The sequence below is a fragment of the Anas acuta genome, chromosome 13, assembly GCF_963932015.1.
Source record: "Anas acuta chromosome 13, bAnaAcu1.1, whole genome shotgun sequence".
NCBI classification, from domain to species: domain Eukaryota; kingdom Metazoa; phylum Chordata; class Aves; order Anseriformes; family Anatidae; genus Anas; species Anas acuta.
The window spans coordinates 8,702,927-8,721,761 of NC_088991.1; the positions used below are offsets into that span (position 1 = coordinate 8,702,927).

At 41.3% G+C, this 18,835-nt stretch overlaps 3 protein-coding genes across 5 annotated transcripts in view; 1 reads left to right on the forward strand and 2 right to left on the reverse strand.

Moving 5' to 3' along the window:
- MAMLD1 (mastermind like domain containing 1) overlaps positions 1 to 1,016 on the reverse strand; it is a 254,146-nt gene extending 253,130 nt beyond the window's left edge. The window contains exon 1 of the mRNA XM_068697365.1: positions 967 to 1,016. The gene's annotated coding sequence lies outside the window, so the exon portion shown is untranslated. The remainder of the gene's footprint in view (positions 1 to 966) is intronic.
- LOC137863846 (EOLA-like protein) lies at positions 1,000 to 3,749 on the forward strand. The gene is made up of 3 exons (XM_068697383.1): positions 1,000 to 1,124; positions 1,389 to 1,661; positions 3,288 to 3,749. Exons 2-3 carry the CDS (start codon positions 1,409 to 1,411, stop codon positions 3,500 to 3,502), a joined length of 468 nt encoding a protein of 155 aa, XP_068553484.1. The 5' UTR covers positions 1,000 to 1,124; positions 1,389 to 1,408; the 3' UTR covers positions 3,503 to 3,749.
- Positions 3,750 to 4,198: 449 nt separating this feature from the next.
- TMEM185A (transmembrane protein 185A) lies at positions 4,199 to 18,835 on the reverse strand. Of its 3 annotated transcripts, none has more exons than XM_068697381.1 (7): positions 18,722 to 18,835; positions 11,196 to 11,372; positions 10,062 to 10,269; positions 8,471 to 8,554; positions 7,368 to 7,544; positions 6,934 to 7,057; positions 4,199 to 5,146 (listed from the first exon to the last, which is right to left on the reverse strand). In XM_068697381.1, exons 2-7 carry the CDS (start codon positions 11,252 to 11,254, stop codon positions 4,902 to 4,904), a joined length of 897 nt encoding a protein of 298 aa, XP_068553482.1. In that variant the 5' UTR covers positions 11,255 to 11,372; positions 18,722 to 18,835; the 3' UTR covers positions 4,199 to 4,901. The 3 variants fall into 3 exon arrangements, with proteins under 3 accessions (XP_068553482.1, XP_068553480.1, XP_068553481.1); XM_068697379.1 differs by lacking the exon at positions 18,722 to 18,835 and adding an exon at positions 13,798 to 13,991; XM_068697380.1 differs by lacking the exons at positions 8,471 to 8,554; positions 18,722 to 18,835 and adding an exon at positions 13,798 to 13,994.

Consider the following 18,835-nt stretch of genomic DNA (forward strand, 5'->3'; position numbering starts at 1 on the left):
CCTGCTTTTTTACTTCTACTGTAAATTCATTCCTTTTTGTGAATGTTCTCACCTCCCCGCTTTCTTTTTCAAAGATGCTACATGCATGGAAGAACTCCCCAAATATTTCTCATATTTATAACCCTGAAATGCTGGGTATGGCTCCAGCTACATACAGATACAAGTTCATTTTGTATCTTCAGTACATGCAGAAATTCAGACAGGCTCTCAACTGATTAATTTGCTGCACTTTCCACAGCCCGTCTGCGTTCAGCATTAGCAGGTGTCTTATGAAGGTCACTTTATTTGTCTCTGACAGAAATTAACTGTTAAAACAGATGTGTATGCAGCTGTAAAATATAGGTTCATTAACTCAAAGTGAACACGTATGGTGGGGGCATGCACCTGTTTCAAGCCCATTCTCTTCCACATTAAGCCTTTCCTGTGCAATCTCTGATTTTTCTTGTGTTCACCAGGCCTTCAGGTATTACATCTCCCTACTCCCAGGGATGGCCTACCAGGGATCCCAGAGAAACTAGCGAAGATAAAACTTTTATTATTAAACAATAATCATGCAGTTCAAGCTAGAAACACTGTGATACTGCTGCAAAACATCCATTTTTAACCGGCAACAGCACACAAACAAGATTGTGCAGAACAAGATAAATGATAAATTTAATAATCTTGATAAATTCCCCTGAATGAACACATTCAGGGGAATTTTGTCAAAAACGAACTATGGGATAAGGGAAGCGGGGAGGTGAGAGACCAAGTTTGGTTAATTCCTGAGGTGCCGGTGTCGCCAGCTCCCTCCTCCCCTCAGCAGCCACCTCAGCAGGGAGCCGGGCTCCTCGGGCTCCTTCTCCCCTCAGCGGGCTCGAGCCGTTATCCCCACTTCCCCGAGGGACGCCGGCTGGGAGAAAGCCGCTCTTTTTGTGCAATTGAGGAAAACAATTCCCCAAAAAAAAAAAAAGGAAATGAACGCACGCTTAAGCATGTGGCGGCCAGGTCAACCCCAGCCAGCCGGCGGGCGGGGCGCAGCGCGGGTTCCCCCTCAGCACCGCCCACAGGCGGCAGCGCTGAGCCCAGCAGCCCGCCTCCTGCCGCGGCGCCGCCAGGCAGCCTCCCTCCGGCCCCGGGGACAGGTAGGAGAGGAAGGAGAGGAGGGCGGGGAGGCCTCGGCTCCTCCATGGCCGTGAGGCGGCGGCGCGGAGGGGCCGCGGCCCTGCGGGCGCCCCCGGCCGAGCCCGGCTCCGCCGCGGCGGGGCGAGACCCGTCAGGCCCCGGCTGAGGGCGGGCAGGGCAGGGCCGCGGGTCCCCCCTGGCGGCCGGCCCCGGAGCTGGGTTTGGGCTGGGGGCGGCCGCGGGTTTGCGGAGGCTGCCAGCTTGTGCTTGCTCGGAACCAACAGGTGCTGATGTCCGGGGAAGGATGAAGCTCGGCTGCCTCTCGTTCCGCCAGCCCTACGCGGGGTTGGTTTTAAACAAAGTCAAAACCATCGAGACTCGCTGGCGGCCCGTGCTCGCCCGCTACCAGCACCGCACCATCGCCGTCCACATAGCCGTCAAGGACTGGGAGGACGAAGCGTGGCGAGATATTCTTCTGAGCAGGTTTGGTATGACGGCAGAGCAAGTGCAAGACTTGTTGGATGAAGGGGAGAAGTTTGGCAGGGGAGTTATTGCAGGTAAGCAACCCTGGGTTATATTTTCCAAGCAAGCATTTCATTTATTAACGTATTTGCTTCAGTCACACGCCTGCTGTTCCTGGCTATGCTCATTATAACATTGCTTTAACACTCACTTTGAGGTAGTGCTGACTGAGTTGTGGCTGGGGTCTACTTCAATTCTCCATCGCTGTAAGCTCAGCTCTTTGAGGAATGTTACAAATTAAACATATCCTTTTTCTAGTGTGCTGGAAATTGGTGTCCTGAAGTATCTGTGACCTTTAGGATAAGGAGTTTCAGTCAGGCCACTTGGTATATTGAACTGTTTTAGGGTCTTGTGTTCTTAAAATTATCTGTGACATCTAGAACCTCCTCCTTGGAGTCTGCTACAAAACAGGAAAAATGCCAGAGAAGAAAGTATCTGCCTGCTTAATTGCTCGCTGTTACCTCAGGCTGTGGAAATTGCATCAAGAGAAAAACTGGAGTATGTTTCACACATCCCACCATACTGTAAAAGACCCTTATTCTTTCTAAAATAGATTCAGACCTCTACGAAAAATGAGGAAATAAATTTGTGCCAACTCGTACAGTAAGATAGTATGAAAAAGGTTGGATAGTATTGTATTTAATGACAATAAATGTCAATTCCACCTTTTTTCATTTTTGAGCTTACGAACTCTTACTGAAACGACTTTACTGTACTCATAGTCAAGTGGAGTTATGACATTTTATTGCCTTGCATGTCAGATTGTTACATAAATTCTATTTCAGTTCTACAAATGCTTCAGCACTCTTGTTATTTGGGCAGTAAAGAATTTTATTTCTGTAACAAAGTTAGGATGGAGTGGTGCTTTTTATATTATATTTCAGCACGATATAATAATGTTGTACTGAATACTTGCAAAGTTTGTTATCAGGCGCTCATTTTGCACTTTCATTTGTAGGTGTCAATTCTTTTCTCATGCCATCTATCTTGTATTCTTATTTGAATATTTTTAGCTATTCCTGCAAAGTTAATTACGGCTATTACATGTTCTGGAAAATTGTTCCAGTCCTACAGCTCTGGAAATCGTTAGTTATTAAAGTAATATGTAGATCTGTAGCCTTCATTTAAATTGCATGCTAAACCGTGGAGTAGGTATAAGAGCTTTTTTGATCTTTATTTTAAAATTTTTAATCATTAAACATAGAAACTCCCTTTTGTGACTTTCATTAAGGTAAGTAAATTTTATGAGTAAAATGGGTTCCAGAGAGTGGGAATTTCCACGTGGCTTAATGATTTTAAGATGTTAATACAATAGAATCCTAATATGAGCAGTCAATTGTATTTTAACGAAGCTACTTCAAGCCAAATGTAGCTCAGTTTTTGGTAGCGTCTCTGTCTCATTAGACGCAGGCTTCTTTTAACAGGATCATCTATTGCTGTGTTATTACTGCATGCTTCAACTGTTCTTGAAGCAGCTTAACTTCAGTCTTAGAGGCTGTCTTCTGCAGTGATTGACACCTTGCTTAAAGCATGCATGCTTTGTACTGTGGCCTTCTGGTAATATACACTAGCTGCTTTATATGTCCTCTGGGAGGTTTACTTGTGGATTCTTTTTTCTAGGAATTCAATCACCAACTAACTGTTCTCATTTTATAATACAGGATTAGTTGACATTGGAGAGACATCACTATACCCAGAAAATTTACCTCCTGAAAAGGTTTTGGAGCTGGAAAACAAAGCTGTCCTTAGTAATCTAGATCAGAAATACTTGACTGTTGTTTCAAATCCTAGATGGCTCCTGGAACCAATTCCTGCCAGAGGGTTTAGAGGTGTGTGGCAAGTGAACATCCCTGATGAACTGATCCCCTCAGAATGAAAGGAGTTGCCCCATGCTGTATTTTTTCCTGCCTAAATGCAACCTGGTTATTCACAAGTCACCATGTTGAATACCAGTCAATTACTTAGTATTCCTTCCAGTATGAATCATTTGAAGTAGCAAGAATTGCTATTTTGAATCAAGATCATCAGGATCTCATTTTTATGACCCTTGCTGGAAATTACTGCTGTTTTAGCAGGTTTTTGATATACATGCAACTGTAAATAAATGTGAGTTTTCTAATATACAGTTATTGTGTATCAATTTATAATGTGACTAAATACAAGCATAACGTTATATGAGGAGGCATATTATGAAGAAAGACCTGAAACACTCTCCAGAAAAATGGTGCTTGAGAGCAGACTTCTGTCATTGTTACTGGCTAGGATATGTGCACATGATGTACACTGTAAATTTTAAACTTGAAAAAGACCAGATTTTCTCATTCATGGGTTAGGTATGTGTGCATAGGATGGAGGGAGCAAACTGTAGTATATGGCTCTGTGACCGACAGCCTTCATATAAAAATCAGATCTCTCAAATAAGAAAATGCTGTATTAATATGGACCAGTTCTAATTGTGAACAATCATTTTCTAAAGTTATACAAAAGAAGTGGTAATGAAGACCAAGTTACCTGTTTATACCAGCTATAAAACCTGTAACTAATACTTCTGGTGTAAATTACACACACAACACAAGAGGAAAGAGTTTATTAAACTGCCAAACTAATGGGAGAACGGTGTACACGTTGCTCAAAAGGAGCTAGAAAACTGAACCTGGAAAAGCAACCAAAGCAACACTTAACTCCCAAGCCAGTGCAAAAGTTGAAATACTTACCTAACAATTCACATAGCTAACTCAAAAGCATCACTTAAAAGCTGCAATACATTCCATTCCACCCCCCCCAAAAGCTTTCCAGTCTTGCCTTAGAAGCGCAAAACTCCTGTGCTTTTGCAGTTAAGGTAACGATTGTGGCTGAACAGGAAAAGAAGGAAAGAGGTACTATACCAAGACATCTCTAAAGTACTTAGCACAGACATGAAAATCAAGTGTATATTTAGGACCTGAAAGACACTTGGAATAGCATAGGCAATTCATACAGGCTTTTTAAAAAAATACTTTTAGATAATACTTATACTGTACAGGACGAGACTTTTAAACAATATATTACACTGCTAAAATGTTCATATAAATACTATACAGGCAAGTGTGCAACCAAGCCATTGGGAAGGTTCACAAAATCTCTGTCGAAAAACCTCAATTTATCTTCTAGATCTGATTTCTCTGATCCAAGCCACTGATCAAGCAATAGCTATTTTTAAGTAATTGGGACAAGGCATGAGATGAGCTGCATTTGTCTTTTGATTCCCAGTTCCAGTTTAACAGGCTGTTGCCATCTTAATCTGGCATATCGATATTTAATTTAGGAGGTGGAATTACGTATTTCCCCGGACTCTGTGTTATGACCACTCCAGTCTTTTTTCGAAACATTGGTGCAATTTTTGGTGGCTCGGGAACTGGGGTTTCTTCCGCTTCTTCATTATCTTCATGATGAAGATCATAGGAAATATTTCCATATTCTCGCAAGAAGGGGAAAATTTCAAGCAGGAACTGGCAGAAGTCTTTGCGAATTCCAAACCACCCTAAAAATAAATCATTTCACATGATTACAAAATAGAAAAAAATGATTTCACATGATTACAAAATAGGTAAGAATTTAATTAAAGAAATCAAGAACTGCTTCATCTGCCTACTTCAGTTCTCTTGATTGTTTCCATATGAACAACTTAATTTATGTTAGTGCTGCTTTTCAGTGTTACATCTATCATAACAGCATTGAAGGTCAGATACCTACACACGTGTCTGCATGTGCATATGTATGTATTAGAGCTAAGCCACCAGAGCAAGAATCCACAGCATCTCATGTATTAAGCAGTGACAGATGACATCAGTATATAGGCAGAAAGAACACAAAAGGCCTTGCATTTCTCCAGCAATCAATGTCACACAGGAAGACTTTCACACCAAATTTCGTTTGATACACACAGGTTACAGGACCAGAGAGGCTGTGATGGCATAGGCTGACAGTGATTGTTAAGTGTATGCGTTCAGTATTCCCCCAAAATTTTTGTTGTTTGCTAAATATGATGTGATGACATGAGCATTTCATCCTTGGTTTTAATCTAGCGTAGATAATACAACAGTACCTCTTTTGTTTGTCATCTGTTTTTTCTGCAAAGATTTTGAAAGATAGCATTCAATAAGTGGCACCTGTAACTCAGATGGCACTCTTCTGTTAACCAATACCAAAAGGTCAGCATTGAAAGGAACAACCTGCCCACCAAGGCAAATTTTTCAGTGAAAGAAGGAAAGGGACTGAGTATTTGCCAGGGAAGATCCTATACAACCCATCTTTTTGCAGAGATCATACTTGATGGCCATTGATGTATTTCACTTAGCACTCTTTAGTGGTGGATATTCATGCAAGTCTTCTGAGGATCACTTCAGATTATTTTTATTTTATTTATTTTTTTAAAAAAGTTTACAATCAGTGCTTACTAACCCTACAGAATATAAGATGGATGTTTGGCTTTCCAAATGACTGATTTGGCTACAAATCATCAACAGCATGCTTTAAAAAAAATAATGAAGTTACCCAGAACAATTTTCCATACAAAAAAAAAAAAAGTAGACTAAATGTGAATATACACACTCATTACTGAAGAGAGAGATTCTCAACATATTTCACAACTGGACCAAAATGAAGTTTATGAAATTAATATCACAGCTGGTTTCTTTCAACTCTGAAAAATCCTAATAAGTTTTATTGTCTTGTCACAAAACAACACTAACTGCAATTTGGGTAGCAAGAGCTACTCACCTGCACTGAGTCAGTACTGTTAGATGGCTAAAAGGGCAAATGCTCTTTCCAGCAATGGTAATTATTGAGGGAATAAAAAACGTGGTAAATTTACACTTGGCCACCCATGCAACTGAAGTCATATCTAAGCAGCAGAGAGAGCTAATTAGCCAGAGAGGACAGAGAATACTCCTTCAGGCTACTACTGCCAATTACAATGGTAGGTGGTAAACTATTTTCAGAACCCAGAACAGAAAGATCTTAGTCATGTCCCATGAGAATGAAACCCCCAGGAACAAGGAAGGACAAAAAGCTAACTTAAAACCCCACTGGGATCTCAACTTGCATCCAAACAGAAGAGCCCATGCTTTTAGATCAATAACAAAGACCAAGATACACTATAAACACTGAAAACTTAAGAGAACCATCTCAAGGGAGCAGTAACAAATGCATCTAAACTATTTTATGAGAAATACACACAGCGCAAAGCTTCTTAAAAATAGATTTCTTAGTAAAATGCATTTTTGTCTCGAGTTTCACTCTTAGTTTCCATGATTATTAAGTACTTACAGTGATTTCCTCCTTTTTGCCCGAATGTTGTTGCCATTAAAGTTATCAGTGAAAGCCAAAGAGGAACAAATATGGGTATAAAAGAGAAAGAATTGTGCCCGTCTAGTCTGTGTACTAGTAAAATCTAAAGGAGGAAAAAAAAAAAACACAACATCAATTTCTAATATCCATTGTAATTCCCATTTCCAAGCATTTTTTAAACACAGTGATCTTTAACTTCACACATTTGTTAGGAAAAACAGCCTCCACGGTTCCAATGTGAGGCATTTTACACATGAAAATTCAAAAGCAGAAAATTCTTGGGTTTTCCTTCGTACTTGCATTTAATATTTTATTCCAAACAAGATGCAGTATTTTGATGAGTTCAAAGAGAGCAACATTCACTCCTCTCTGAACTAATAACAAGAAAAATAAAACTGTACACTTTATCCTACCTCAAACGTGAGCAGTGGGACTACAATTGTCATCCAGCTGACTGCCATTGTTATGTGCGTCCTCCGCTGCTCAGCAATCACATCCATGGAGCGCAAGAACAGAACAGACCACACAATGTAATAAAGCACCACGAGACACAGAAAGGACATCAGGATCCACAATGGAACACAAACAACCTGAAAGATAAATTAAAGAAGTTAGCTGCTTTTTCCACACCAGCCAGTGATGTGTTTGTCTTTTTTTTTTTTTTTTTTAAATAAAGCAAGTCCACGTATTAAGCATAAAAAAGAATCAAGTGTAATGGTCTAACTAATTTAATCTCTAGCAGAAAAGCTTTGCAAATCACATGCATTGTTATAAGCCATATCAGCTCTTTGGGGTTCCTCAGTAAGCGCTGTAAACCCCATCAAGCTGAAACAATTTAAAATTAAGTCAATAGAGTTAAACTTAAAAAGTAAGTTCAAACAGTACTTGAAATTGACTTTAGCAAGCATTTTCTACATTGGACACCTTACTCCAAGTGTTTCTAAATGAGATCGATTCCACATTTTTTTGAAAATAGTAAGGGCAGTCATAATCGTGACAGATTATCAGATTTATGGTAGTTTATACAAAGCCAGACACAGGAACAGAGCTTTTGTATTCTAAAGCTACTCGGAGCAGTAGATCTCAGCATATTTTGACAGTGACCACAGGAGGTCAATTTCAATGCATGGTAGCATAACAAAACAAGTTAATTACCACACAATATTTACCAACACTTGCCCTAACTCACCAATCATTTTTCTGGCTGGTTTAGTATTGCAACTGGAAGCTTTTCTTTAGGATTCTGCCCTCCCCCTGCCAACATTTGACCAGAAATTAATTAATTACAGTTGATGGCATGTCCCTCTTCCCCTGAAGAAAGGAATGCTGTGCTCTTACTCAAGGAAAAGCCTTTCCCTTGACTACTGAATGAAGCATCAGACCATCAGTGAAGGATTGTTAAATAAGTAAAAGCGAGATCACGGATGCTGATCATTCATTAACTGTTCCCTGTAGTAAATATCTGAATGAAATTAAGTATTTAAACAAGTTTAAGAAGAAAACACAGTTTACATACAAGCCATGGCCATCTGATGATCTCATCTAGTCTGAGTGCAATAAATATGAATTGTAGAATATTGACTGAACACAAGATTTCCAGCTAGAAAAGAGAAGAAATGTTAGTTAACACTTAGCATTCTAAAGTTATCTCTGAAATAACTAAGGAGTATGTTAAAGGGCTTTTCTGACCCTATACTTATCACTGCAATATCATTTGCATGTATATTAAATATTACTAAGCATCCCTAAACTTCAGGAGCTGTGATCCCAATATGGTAAATGCCAATGCAGGTATCCCCTGAGGGAAGGCCTTCCTGGTATTTAAAACAAAAATAAAAGCTCTACCTACAGCACCTATGAGAATGAGCAGAGAAATAAAAAAAAATAAAAAATCAAACTAATCAGGTTGGAGAAAAAAAAACACAACCAAAATAACAAAGAATCAGAAAACAATTTCAGCTGTTTTCTTCAGGTAAGAAATACTGCTGGAATTAAAGTACTAAGAAATCCTTAAATTCAAAACTATCAAGTTTGTCTTTCTTTTAAGATATATTTTAGTTGTTGCAGTAATGTATTAAATATATGTAATTTTCATCTTAAACTAAGAGCAGTCCAGTTTTAAGTCAGTTTTAGGAAGAATATACATAATACTAAAACACAACATGTAAATTCAATCATTTACTGTATAATTAAATGGAGTTAACTAGATTTTAAGTAGTTTTGTAACGCTAGCTTACTCAAGAGAGTAAATGACTAGAAAACACCTCAGAAAACCCACGCTCTAGCATAAGACCAACCAAGCAGAAAAACGCAATGACAGATAGAAAGAATAAAAATAATAACTAGCCATCAGAGAATCAATTGTTAAAGCTTTTTTTCTAAGAATCATGCTAACATCTGAGCTATGTATGGCAAGCACATGTATGGTTGGAGCGCCCAGGCTCAAAATTTAATGAATTCAATATGTCTTAAATAAATGTTGCTTTATTGACTATAAAAATAGTAACGTACAAAAGAAAGCTTTTTCTGGCCCCACCATGATACTGATATATGCTACTAAGGCTGCCACAACTGTGGAAGTTCTTCCAAAACCAAAAGGATCTCTCGTTAGAGAGGAAAGGAGCTAGAGGTAGAACACAGAAAACTACTGTTTTACACCTGCCATCTGCCCTCCCAAATGACAAATTAATCACCTTGATTGGGAAGGTAAGAAATTTGCAGCCCAATTACATAGGGCTTTGGAAGTTCAATTCTGCCTAGGGACAGTGCTTACTGTCAGTGGAAGGTGGTTTTTTTTTGTTTGTTTTAGTAATTTTCGGTTTTTACATGTCTAGTATTAGTTCATATTGCACAGTTTGTAGTAGGTTCTTTTGACATGCAATAAAAAGGCAGATTTAAAATGCTGCAGTTTGGTAGTTGAAAAAAATTAGAAGAGATTAGTAAAAAAAAAAAATATTATTCCCAATCCTAATTTTGCACTGTAGTAATCAGTGCAAACAATTAATTCAACAGATGCAGTCATCCATATCATGCTTTACTGAGAGGCACTCTAACAAAAGACTCCTAGTCTTCCATTGTCCCAGTTTTCATACATAACAAAGCATTACCTCCAGGGACCTGTCATGTCGGAATCCCCATACACAAGCTGCCACTGACACGGGAGATACGAAGAATAATGGCATGAAGACCAGAAGCCAAAAATGGGTTCCTCTTTCGATCCTGTCACACACCAGAACTTCAAACATCAGCAGTAGCAGGTGGATGCCTACTGCTATTAACATTGCTTTGAACTCCACGCATGTTTCCCCTTCTGCTCTAAAAGGAGGTAAAAGAAATACTCAGTTTACATGCCAACAAGAAAGCACGCCATCCTGCAAACGTCCCAAGACATTTGATTTACGAGAATTAATTTTTGGATATTAACCCCTGATTTTTAAACAAATGTATATGTTCCTCCCAACTAGCCACTATTAGAATACGCTGCTGATGAAGCAACAGGACTTGCTCCCCATTTTTCCTTCAAAAAAGGATCAGCACTGATGCATTTAAAGGTCTGGAAGTTACTTTATCCTCGACTCACAATTAAAATATCACTGTTAAGCAACTTTGACAAAAAATGAAGAGGAATTTACAAAATTTGTTCCCCAAAACATCTTACTTTACAAATGTTACATACATACAAGTGTGTTAAAGTCTGTGACTATTTCTTGTAAAACTGCAGTTCGTGTCTGAGAATTCTCCATCTTTGCTATATATTCAAGAATCACCAAATATCCCTGCATCTGTTTGCTGAGATTATACACATGACGAGGCCAAAAAAAAATCCAGCATTCTTCAAGCTGATCTGTACCTTTCAGGAAGCTGATTTAGAAAGTAACCCAATTAAGTATAGCACATTCCTAGTACCTACAAAGATACATGTCTGCACAGATTATATTAAAGCAAAGAATTCCCAGCGTTCTAACGGAAAGATGCGGAGAGTCACCCCATGAGAAGTTTTAGCTTCCTCAAGACAGTATTCTTGAAGACTGTGATAAAGTGCTGCAACTAGGACAAAGACATCCATATCTGCATAACACTGTTTGCATACATTATTTGTAATGATTATCATAACCGGTATGTTAAAAGAAAACCTTCTGGATGGTAGGTCTTACGTTTTTTGAAAACCTATTTAGGAATTTGATTCAGTATGTAAAACACACCGTTCCCTTTGTTCCGCAAAATAAATATCCTCAACTTACCGATACTGCGGGTTCCGCGCCCACACTCCTGTTCCCACTGAGGCGCCCACAATCACCATTAGCTTCCAGAGCCAGATCGGAGCAAACACAGCCCAGTAACTCCATTGAATTTTGTCATCCAAACGTAGCGACAGCAACACAGAGAAAAGCAGCAGACAGGCATAAATCAGAAATTTGCTAGGAAACAAACAAACAAACAGAAATTATGGCATGCAACTTAACACAAAGATTTCAGAGGACAAGGAAATCAGTCATAGCTAAAATTTAATCAGAACACTTCCAATCCAAAAATGTCTGTCAAAGTTCTCTGCAAAGAATCAAATTGGATCTGAAGAGTCAAATATTTCATCACAAATATCGCATATCATCTCTTTCACTCATAAAACCATTGCTTCAAGGGAACACATCAAAAGCATTCTTGCATGACAAACTTAATGAATGGGCTCCTATAAATAGCTTCCTCCCACAAGGATCCACTCAGGAGCTGGGTTATTAGAGGCTCAGAAACACGCCAGTCGTACACTTTCTGGAAAGCGTATTCTTTCGTACAAATCAAATGAAATAAGTTAAAAACAGCACAGATAAAGTTAAATAATTTATGGAGCTTAATTTTGAATGTCAAAGACTGATTGAAGATGAAAAGCTGTTCAGTCTTGTGATATAAACACAGATTGTTTTTCTACTCCCTTAAAACAAAAGCAGGTTAAACTTAACAAAGCTACTGACAAAAAGTCTGATTTCTAACTGAGGATCCTGCTCTAAGTTTAAAACAGTTACGCTGATACATTTTATAAACAAGTCAGCCTAGGAATGAATCAATGTTTGCAGAATACTTGCAAACTGTGGCACCGTGATTGTTTGCACCCCCAGAAGTCAGACAAAGTAATTACACAGCACACGATTTCCTCACACTACAGGAAGGGAAAAAGTCATCCACACTTAAAGTGCCATTCAGCAGAGGATCACAGATCGCTTTAGAAAACACATAATTATGCTTCAACACCACTTCAGCGAGGTAATTATATGTATTTTAAGGCCTGGATAACCTAAAGAACAGTAAGCGCTCGCTGCGGAGTAGAGCAGCAAGTCAGGACTACTATCTTTACTCCAATATCATAACTCACCCTGCCTACTTCCACCCTCATCAAATAGCGATAAAATGCCCATTAAATCAGCACCGCCTTTTTTAGATATCAAGCAGCTTTGTTTCTTTTCAGCACAATTTCAGGTGCCCTTTAATTACAAAAAGCTGCTTTACTGGGTCAGCACCACCTAGCATGCCTGACAGAAACACCTCAGGATGGAAATCACTCTTCACAGCAGCAAAGAGATCCTTCAGCTGCCTCGGCCATTCACACACTTCCAGTGTTCAGTATTTGTGTAGTTTTTGTCTTCCCTGGTTCCTCAATAAAAGCAGAAGTGAAACATCATGTGGCTAAATACCAGGGCCCCCTGAATGTTCCAGTAAACGTCAAAACATTTGAGATTCAGTTATCTGCACTAGCGGAGCATTCAGCTTGCTCATTCATAGAATCAGATTATATCTGATTCGGTTTGGGTGGCTTGGGTTGGAAGGGACCTTAAAGCCCATCTCATTCCAGCCCCCTGCCATGGGCAGGGACACCTCCCACCAGCCCAGGTTGCCCAAAACCTGGCATCCACAGCTTCTCTGGGCCTCACGGTAAAGAATTTCTTCCTACTATCTAACCTAAACCTACTCTCTTAATTTAAGCCATTGTTCCTTGTCCTATCGCTACACTGCCTGATAAAGGGATGAATAAAATGAATAAATTCATCACTTAGACTGCATCCAAACAAGCTGCAAGCATTGCTTAGCAATAACAAAACCTAATAAGCTTCTGAAACTTCCTCCCCCTACTTTTCCATTACTTTCAGACACATGTATTTTGAGCGTTTGTCTCACCCCCTCTGCAGCAACGCATTTCCTGAAGCATTTGTTATGCTTCCGCTCGTCTAGACAACTGATTGAGCGCAGCTTTCTGTAACTGCGATCGTGCACGGCCTCCTTCATGAACAAGATTTTCCAGGGCTCCCTGCGCTGCGTGCCAACCTGCAGACGTTATTCTGAAGACTTTATTCTGCAGTCTTAAAATATCTCATAACAGCAAAGCCAATCTGAACTGGGTCTCTTGGCTTTTTTTTTTTTTTTTTTTTTTTAAGAGTTGCGTGCATCCATAGCTACTTGGCAGGACTGTGTAAGCCCAATTTGGGGTGACTACTGCCTTAGTTTCCAGGGATGGAAGCTGAGGATCTGGGGTGACTACTGCCTCAGTTTTCAGGGATAGGAGTCCAGGATTTTGGGTGATTATTGCCTCAGTTTCCCGGGACAGGAGCCCGGCGACTAGGGGTGACTATTACCTTGGTCTGCAGACCCCGAAGCGCAGCCCAGCCCCTCCGGTTCTCCTGGTGCCCCACTCCCCACATCTCCCCCCCTCACACCGTGTGCCCACCCCGGGCCGCTCTGCCTACCCCCACCCCACACGGCGCAGCCCATGCCAGGAGGCCCCAGCGGGGCTCCCCCAGCGCCGGGCAGGGCCCGGGGCCTCCCGCGGAGCCTCGGCCGCTCGGGGACCGCCCTCACCTGGGGTTGAAGTCCTGGAAGAGGCCCCGCAGGTTCATGGCGGCCCCGGCTGCCCGGCTCCGGCCGCGCTCTACCAGGCGCGCATGGCGCAGCCGCCGCCGCCCGCCCCGCTCGGGCCTGGCCTCGCCGCCGGCCCCCGGCTGCCCGCCCCGCGCATGCGCAGCGCCCGCCGGGTCCTCACCGCGCCGGTGCCTCCGCCGGGCGGAGGGCAGGGCCCGAGCGGGCTTCGCGGGCGGCGCTGCGCATGCGCGGTGGTGGAGCGCGAAGTCTCCTCAGGGGGTGGCTGTGGGCAGGGCTTGGAGTTGCCTCAGCCTTCCCTCAGCTTTCCCTGATCCATAAGGGGGTGGGGGGGTAAAAGGGAAAGGCCGTGCTCAAAGGGTTGAGAGCTGCTTCAGTGGGGGTTCTGCAACTGGTCACATCAGCCTCTGAGGTGTCCTGGCAGCAGGGGCATGGGGATTGAGTGGAAATTGTGGGAGATGAGAGCTGGGGGAGTGACTAAAGGTTCTGAAAAATGTCACGGGGAAGCGAGTGAATCTGGCTGAAAGACACCGAGATCACTCGATTACACTAAAATTGTCCTCACGGAGAGAAAATGCTAGGTACTAAAAGACTTCAGCCAAGCTAGGAAGGCATAACGAGAATCAAGGCTGAGGGCTTAGGCTAAACAAGCTCTGGTTAAGAACAAGAGATGTGTTTTTTCATTCTAAGTAAAACTAGTTAGATGCCGGAACAAACAACTGAGAAACAGATTTTCCATTTTTAAATGAAGTTCGTGCACCTGTCCAGAATATACATGCTAATCAAACTCAAGTCAATGGGCTTGACAATAACAAAGGTTATGAAACTTTAAAGCTGGTCAGGACAGATTATATGACAAATCTATACCATGACAGATCATCCGGTGATTGTTCTGAACTTAAAATACCTGTAGCTCCTCACTAAGCAAGATTGCATGGCAACTAAAATGCTAACAAAAGGAAAAGCAATCATGTCTTGACCTCTTGAGCTCTCTAGCTCCGGCTAGAAATATAAAAAAGAACTGGAAAGTAAATGGTCTAAGTCTTCATCCAATGCTAAATGGGCTGCTAATTTATACCAGCTAAGAACTTAGCCTTATGTGCAGCTTGATGATTTATTAAAAGCTGTAGCTAGTTGTAGCCTTTGACAGCATTCATCAGCTAATACAGATCAACTCAAAAATACGATTAATCGAGAAACATTCACAGCAAATTGCAGGTGTGGTTTTAACTCTGTTGGCAGCAGCACAAATACCTGACTGACTTCCACACCAGGAGCTTTCTGCATATTTTCAACTCCAATAAGGCAAGGGGTATGTCACAGCACACGAGAAAGCAAGGGCAGGTTGGCACAAGCAATGGTAGTGGGGAGGGTGTGTGAGAAAGCTGGCAAGCAACCAGGGTGAGCGAGAAGCGTGAAAACATAATGAAAGGAAAGTGAAGGCAAGGCAAGGCCGAAGGTTAAGCAGGCTCCAGAGGCTGATGAGATAAAAAGGACCCATGTGATAGGACCCGTGGCAGGACAGCACACAAATGTGTAAGAAACCAAAGAGTTACCAGGCTTAAAGAATTGAAAATTAGTACTTTTTTTTCATTCTGCTTTTGAAAAAGTTGAGCCGTACTAGTTTGGAAAAGAGAAGGGCTATGCATAATGTATTTATTCAAGATAAAATACATCTTCCACAACACATAAAGCAGCTCCTAGACAAGGCAGTACCTGTGGGCATTACCCTCAGCCAGATGCAATTATAAAACAAAGTCAAAACAATATTAACAAGGAATTATCTTAACTTGAAAACTGTTAATGATTTAGAAGCTTAATAAAGCAGCATGCCTACTCTAAGAATATTCACGTAGGAGTAAATCAAGAAAGATTTCTTCAGCAGTTACAATGTTTGGCTGACTGCCCAGGCAGCACAATTGTTCCTACAGGGGACAAAGAGCTAGAAAATAAATCGCAAGCTACAGAGAGACAAAGCTTAAAAAAAAAAAAAAAAAAAACAAACAGCTCTTTGCTGTCAGACCCAACCTGCAGGTGCCACAGCTGAGAAAATCTCCACTTTATCTGCCTCGTCCCTGAAGAAATGTGTATCGGTTTTAACCCCCTGCAGGATAGTGGACTTTTCCCCAAAGGAAAGGTTAAGATCTGGCTGCTTAGCAGCTGCTGTCAGATCTGACAAACGCTCTGGGTGACATTGCTTGCAGGGAGAACAGAGGTGTTTCACAGGCAGAACAACAAAGCTGGGCTGTGAAGCAGGGGACACAGCAAGCACAGAGAAGATGCCGTAAGAAAGGGCCATGCAGTGGGGGCCCTGGAGGTTTCCCTGGGGTGCAAGTGTCCATGCACCACAGACACATCCATAGGTGCATCAGCACCTCCCTGCTGCGCCCCAGCTTCCCACCCTCCCCTGGGGACATGCAGCCCATCATGTCCCCGGCAGCCAAAGCCATTTTCCTTGCACCCTTCCTTTTCACCACTCTGCTCATCCTTTATGTGATCTGGTATATTAGCAGGGATGGGGACAGTGGCTGTGTCTGAGTGCAGGCAAGCTGCCCTGGGAGGCTGGAGCCAGCACCAAGCCTTGGGCTCACAGGTGCTGCGGAGCCCAGAGCCCATGAGCACCTTTGTGTGCATGTCTACATACGTAGCTGGCAACTCTAAGCGGCATTTCCAATGAGAGCCCTTTTTTTGTTTGTTTTGGTTTGTATTCTCCCTGACTAGTAAGTTTCTTTAAGTAGCTTTTAGCTTTTCAGATGATCTTTTATTTTGTACACTTTATTTGTACCTGGGAAGTTTTGTAAAGAATGTTAACTTCCGTTTGCAGGGTTGCTGTGAAGTTCCAGACCACAGACACAGTGCAGAGCAGTTTGAGACCTGAATGGTGAAGGTTGTGTTTTACTGGGCCCAACCAAAACTAACAAAAACACCATGGTATGCAGACAGTGGACTCTGATATCAGTCACCTCCATTCAACAGTTCACCTTCAGGTAAATCCAATACCACAGAAGTAAAAATTATTTGCCTGATCTGAGCAATTAGTCTACATGTTCCTTCACAATGCCATCCAAATGTGTATAATGCTGTGAGAAAACAGCTAATAGTTTACAGCACCTAACAGAGCTGCTAATGAGAAAATGACAGCAATACATTCTCCCCTGATAAAATAAACAGTCCATCTTTCAGTCCAAACTTGATTGCTTTAAGATTTACAATGATTTGTTTGCCTTTCTTCCTGGCTCATAGGAGATAGGGAGACATAATTAATTGTGATATCTTCATCCCACCCCACTTTAAATCATCTGTTGAAGTTGTGACTTTCAAATAACCCAAAACTTACTATATCATTAGCCAGAATTAAATTCCTGTTGAATTTGTGGTTAAGTTCAGGTGAGATACACTTGTAGCTTAAAATACTGATTAATCTAACTGTAACCTGTATGCCCGAATACCACAGTTTTCATGTTTTCTGTGTTCTAGTAGATTGCTGTACAAAGCTAGAAATATTATCCATTAATAGCTGTTTTTACATAGCCACTAGTCTAGGCCAGCAACCTTTCCACCTCCGCAAGCGTAAAGTGTATTAAAATTTTATTACTCAGTATTTCATATGCACTTCTTCTATCTGTGTTATTCCTGTGCATACACATCCTCTTGTATGTCTGTGTTCTGCCAGTGTTCTACGCCTGGCACAATCAAGCCCCAAATTAGAGTACTTGAGTGAAAAGGCTCAATTAAGCCTGTCTGCCAGAAGATTACAGCAGGGGATTTATCCTGTGTGGATGTCACTTGAGAACAGCTCCTTTAAGTTTACTTGGAAATGAAGAAAAGGAATACCTGTACCTTTAGGTGGGTGAGAAGATGTCAGAGTGCGCTCCGAGAGAGCGAGACAGCAATATTCTGCCTTCCTTGTGGTCAATAAAGAGCACAATAATGTAATGACATAAGGATCACATTCTGTATTAATCCAATGTAAAGCTGCTGGCAGAAATGATATTTGTTATTGTTGTTCAAAGACCTTTTAAGTTCACCATGAAAGCGAAGGAATTAAAGGCTAGATGTTTCATATATAAAGAACAAGAAAAAAATAAAATACCTTTATTTACACAAAAGAAAAATGTATTTACTTGATAATCATGATTTATCTTCTGAGAAAAGCTAGGTGAAAAGAATATGTACATACATGTACTTGGAGTTGTTTACCTGAGTGACAGGACTTGCTTTGCTTGCCTAAGGGAGCCTCCACAGCAGGCACCCAAGGAATAACACTTGCCAGGCTGAATATGCTGGGTAGATAACGTGCACTGAAATGGAATAATTTTAAATTTCTGTGGTGCTACTTGTACAGTCTTGCTGATAACATTACCTGCTTAAATTACTTAGGCTAAAAATTATTGCAGAGTACAGATCTAGCTTCTGGGAAGGAAGGCTCTGACTATTCCATTCTTGTATACCTCAGTGGAACTTAAAAGAGAAGACTCGGAAGTTCATTTTGTGGCCTCTGTCATACAACAGGCATTATAAGTGAACAAATTTTGAGCAGAAAGGTATATGTACCTTTATATGTACCTGGAGCTGAGTAGTCCTTGTAGTCCTGGACTAGTCCTTGTTTTTTCATAGGTTTTGGCTGAAGAAGCAAGTGCCTGATGATCCCCTCATGCCAGCCCATTCAATTGCATGTGTTAAAGAGGACTGTGTGTGAATGGAGTATTTCAATATTTCTTTTACATTCCTGTATACCTGAAATGAATTTCTGTGAAGGTGATTAAAAGCTGTTCAGGAGGCTGGAAGTAGTGCAAAAAGTAAACATTTGAAGAGTATACTGCTGACAATTCATAATACTTTTGACTTGTCATTGCTCCTGAGGAAAAGCTTCCCAAAAATTGTCCTCTGCCAACCATTGACCTACCTGGAACAGATCGGTGCAGTGAGTCACGATTGGCTTTCTCCCCTTTGATGTGCTTCACCTTTTCTGCTCTGATCAACAGTTTGTTCCTGAAGGTTGGCAAGCCCTTGAGCACTT